At 40.6% G+C, this 4,643-nt stretch overlaps 1 protein-coding gene across 1 annotated transcript in view; it reads left to right on the forward strand.

Moving 5' to 3' along the window:
• Positions 1–831: 831 nt before the first annotated feature.
• Positions 832–4,643, forward strand: part of LOC102201821 (B-cell receptor CD22-like) — a 30,358-nt gene continuing 26,546 nt past the window's right edge. Inside the window, exons 1-2 of the mRNA XM_013907999.1 lie at positions 832–1,114; positions 1,340–1,471. Coding sequence (XP_013763453.1) covers positions 973–1,114; positions 1,340–1,471 — 274 coding nt within the window. The 5' untranslated portion in view covers positions 832–972. The remainder of the gene's footprint in view (positions 1,115–1,339; positions 1,472–4,643) is intronic.

A 4,643-nucleotide genomic window follows, 5' to 3' on the forward strand; every position in this document is an offset into this window, starting at 1 on the left:
TCTGTAAATGTTTCTACATGCTTGTCTATAATATCATTTTTCTTCTGGTCTGTCTGCTTCATGTTTACAGTCAGCTGCTGTTACATTTAGCACAGGTCAGATAGAGCAGAGTGCGGCTGTGACTGGTGATTCAACAGCTGCTAAAAATGAAGGGAAAGTCTAGGATCTATCAAGTTTAAAAACATATATGATCATCTGTTCTCCATCTGTAGATGATCTGTACTGAATGCCAGAAAACTGCATCTGTCAAAGATGAAACATGGTGTCCCCTGGCGGCTGGAACAGTTTCATACCACAGTGCTCTCTCTCTGTTTTACTCACAACACATACTTGAAGACCTGAACTTTACTACATAAAACTGATTTCAGTGTTTTTAACTACAGTAGCTGGTCCAGAAGATCTCCAGTATGAAGCAGTCTTTATTTAGTTTGTGTATTTTTGTTCTTCTCATTTGTTGTTTACATAATCAAACCAAACCCTGATGTATGCCTAGAAATGCAAACTAAAAGAGAAATATGTCACAAAGCCACACATGCTGTTAAGCATATTGTTTTTTCCAATTAGAAGTAAAATTATCGAAGCTTCTGTAAAACACATCTGTCTGTGGTTTCTAGACAATCTGCAAATCTTTCCTTTACTGACACAGTGATGGTGGAAAGTTTGAACTGGCCTTCATGTTCCCAGAAATGAACTGTAATTTGATCCACTCATTCAGTCACAGTATGTCTGAGGATGACGACATTCCTGCTAACAACATCCAGAACCCTTCACTCCTGTCATTGTACACTTACACAGTTAGTTGATTTGATCAGAAATTCAAACTACAGTTATTTCCCTGAGTTCTCTCTTCCAGATGCTCCAAAGCCTCCCTCTGTGTCAGTGAGTCCTTCTGGTGAAATCAAGGAGAACGTTTCAGTGACTCTGACCTGTAGCAGTGATGCTAACCCAGCAGCTGCATATGTCTGGTACAAGATGAACAATCAAACACCTGTCAGTACAGATTCACAGCTCTCCTTCAAGTCCATCCAGCCTGCTGACTCTGGACAGTATTACTGTACAGCTGAGAACAGGCTGGGAACATCAACACCTGCAAACATTTCTGTTGATGTGAAATGTGAGTAAAACAGCTTTTTTAGCCTTGTTTTGTTTAGAACATTTTGCCATTTATTCAGATCATAAAGTTACAATGGGACTGAGAACATCTCTCTGATAACACCATCCAAATCTCATCACTGAGAAGCTCCTGTAGCATTAGATTCGTTGAGTTGTTTGATCTGTTTAATAATTCAACCTTTGAAGGAACTAATAACATGCTTTTGTCTCCCTGTGTTTCCTCCAGATGATCCAAAGCCTCCCTCTGTGTCAGTGAGTCCTTCTGGTGAAATCACAGAGGGCACTGCAGTGACTCTGACCTGTAGCAGTGATGCTAACCCAGCAGCTACATATGTCTGGTACAAGAGGAACAGCCAACCACTCAGCAAAAACCCACAGCTCATCTTCAGCTCCATCCAGTCCTCTGACTCTGAAGAGTATTACTGTAGAGCTGTGAACAAGCTGGGGTCAAAACTTAAATCCATCACTATTGATGTGAAATGTAAGTCACACGATTTTCACAAAGACTTTCAACATTCGTCACAGGTCACTTAGTTCAGAGCCTGACTTTGAGCCAGTGATTCAATAACTGTTGATAAATAAAGGGTAATCTAGGCTCCCTGAAGTTTATAATCATGTATATTTCTTATTGTGTGGGGGAACATTCATTTACAGGCTTGTTACACTTAAACTTCTTATCTTTTAAATTGTTCAGGGACTCTAATTCTGAAAGAATCTTAATATTGAACATTTCAATTGAATACTCATATATAGATATTTGCTTGCAGCAAATAGAGGCTGTGTACACTGTTACGTCACCACTAAGAGGTCTAGGGATGTGAGTGTGGGGATCGGTAACAAGTGGGTCCAGAATGGAATGAAAAGGAAACCAGACAGTCAATATATAATATAGCTTTATTACAAATAATCTTGACCAAAAGAGCCAGCAACACCGTTTTATCAATAATGCAAAGAAACAAAGGAAGCAGTTGCAGCAACAAAGGAAAAAACCACCTAACAAATAAAGGAGACACTTCTGGGGCCCACAAGCCTGTCTACTCACTCAACTTAACTCCTCAACACAGGCATGACAGACACATAAAGGACCCTTTCCAACACCTAGAGAACTGGTGTAGAGCCACAGGGGAAAAACCACCACACATACAGTTCATCTCCAGCTTATATAACCTCAGAAAAGTGATTGCTGACTGGGCCCAAGTGGTAAACGAGGCCAATGAACAAGAGCTGTGTCCTGGGGAGAGAGAAGAGTGAGAGAGAGACAGAGGGGTGGAGCAAGAGAGGAGGAGGCGGAGAGAGAACACCACCACACCCACACAAGGACAGTTTCAGGAGGATCATCTGATATCCTCGTGTTGGTGTTGTTCCCAGACCATCATGAAAATGTTGTTCCAGGTTCAACATTGCAAGTGACCAATCACATTGTTGTGACGTTATTCTTTTGCGCGCCAAGCCATTCGTGCATTTATGAAATTCCAATGTTGCAAGGACAATATCAATTCTGCTTACTGTTTATTAAAGGGTTACGGTTAGGGTTAGGGTTAGGGTCAGGGTCCGTTGATCGGCAGACAGAGGCGGTTTCTCGCAGCTTAAGTACAGTTTTTTGTTTTACGCCGGTTTTACCCGAAGTCGCAAAAGTATGACGTCACAATATTCTGATTGGTCACTTGCAATGTTGATCCTGGAACAACATTTAGTATGATGATCTGGGAACAACACCAACACGAGGATATCAGATCAACCGTGTCAGGAGGCCCTGCTAGGGCCATAACATACACCAAGAAAAGCAAGGTAGAAGACAGAAAGTGATACTTGCACTCGATGGTTATTGCTGACTTAAGTTTCTAAACATGAAAGCATTAAATTGCTGGATCCTGGAATATCCAGCAATTAATGCGCAGACAGAAACACTCTGATTGCTCAACAACATCCATGTGCGTGTGTATTCTGGTCTAAAGAAATATGCCAGAAATATGTCTGGCTCTGTTCTAAACACTTTGAGTGATTAACAAGGTCAGTGAAATGCTGCTGTGGGAGAGGGACCCAAAGCACTGGCACTAACAGACTTTAATTTCCACGGTTGCAAGGTCAAAACACAGCTTGAAAAAACATTCCCCTTCAGATACTAGGACCGGACTGAAGATGATTAAAAAAAACAACCAATGTCCAAAGAACAACATTGAAACACCTTCATAAAACCTGGAGAGCACTTTAGAAACATGCAGTAGGTGAAAGTCTGTCCTCTCTTATGCAAAATTCAGATAAGTGATGGGCGGCTCAAGACCTTCGGACAAATATCAGAGTTTAAAGAAATATGAAGCATAAATCTAACAGTTGTAGCCTAACAGAAAAATATAAGAGATGTTCATAGTATAAACAAAAGTCTGAACAAGTAACAACCCAGCAAACAAAACTGAAGAATGTTGTTGTAATAGTGGCAGACATAACCTCCACATCTGGTTTTGGATCTTTGAGGAAGACTGAAATTTCTTTCAGTTATTTAATTTAATTTTTAATTTGATCTCTTTATTTGATAAGATTGAAATGCATGAATGAAGAACTATTTGCTGGAAATAGTTTTGGTGATTGCAGTCAGTTTGACCATTAAGGCATTTTACACTGCAAAAGTTAAAGACCCTACAAAAGCACTAAGAAAATCACAATAATACAAGACTATCTTTGAGCAAGCATTTAGGTACTTTTATAGGTGATTATCTAAGTCAAACATTTGTGAAGGAAGTGCCATCTTTCAATGACACTCTGAAATTGAGTGTTCATAGTGGAAAATAGATATGCCCAGAGAAGAAGGGGGGAGTCCAAGCAGCTGGCAGCTAGCTGACCTGGCTAAGAGCAGGAACTGTCATGTGATCCTGCTAACACCATCCAGAACTCTTCACTCCTCTCATTGTAAACTTACACAGTTGATTTGGTCAGAAATTCAAACTGCAGTTACCTCTCTGTGTTTTCACCTCCAGATGCTCCAAAGCCTCCCTCTGTGTCAGTGAGTCCTTCTGGTGAAATCAAGGAGGGCACTTCAGTGACTCTGACCTGTAGCAGTGATGCTAACACAGCAGCTACGTATGTCTGGTACAAGATGAACAATCAAACACCTGTCAGTACAGATTCGCAGCTCTCCTTCAGCTCCATTCAGCCTGCTGACTCTGGAGAGTATTACTGTACAGCTGAGAACAGGCTGGGAACATCAACACCTGCAAACATTTCTGTTGATGTGAAATGTGAGTAAAACAGGGCGTCACGAGTGTCAGTGTTTGAGATTTTCAAATCATGATATTCATTTTGATTCACATTGTCTATAGTATTCTATTTAAGATGCTGGGGTAAACAATGTTGTTTGCTAATCAACTAAATGATGTGGCTGAGATTTCATCATTATCTGATCAATAATTCAAACTTTGAAGGAAATTATACGATATTGAATCCCTTTGTTTTCTCCTGCAGATGCTCCAAAGCCTCCCTCTGTCTCAGTGCGTCCCTCTGGTGAAATCAAAGAGGGCACTTCAGTCACTCTGACC

This window comes from Pundamilia nyererei, unplaced genomic scaffold (genome assembly GCF_000239375.1).
Source record: "Pundamilia nyererei isolate P.nyererei 1_Seehausen unplaced genomic scaffold, PunNye1.0 scaffold00748, whole genome shotgun sequence".
Classification (NCBI taxonomy): domain Eukaryota; kingdom Metazoa; phylum Chordata; class Actinopteri; order Cichliformes; family Cichlidae; genus Pundamilia; species Pundamilia nyererei.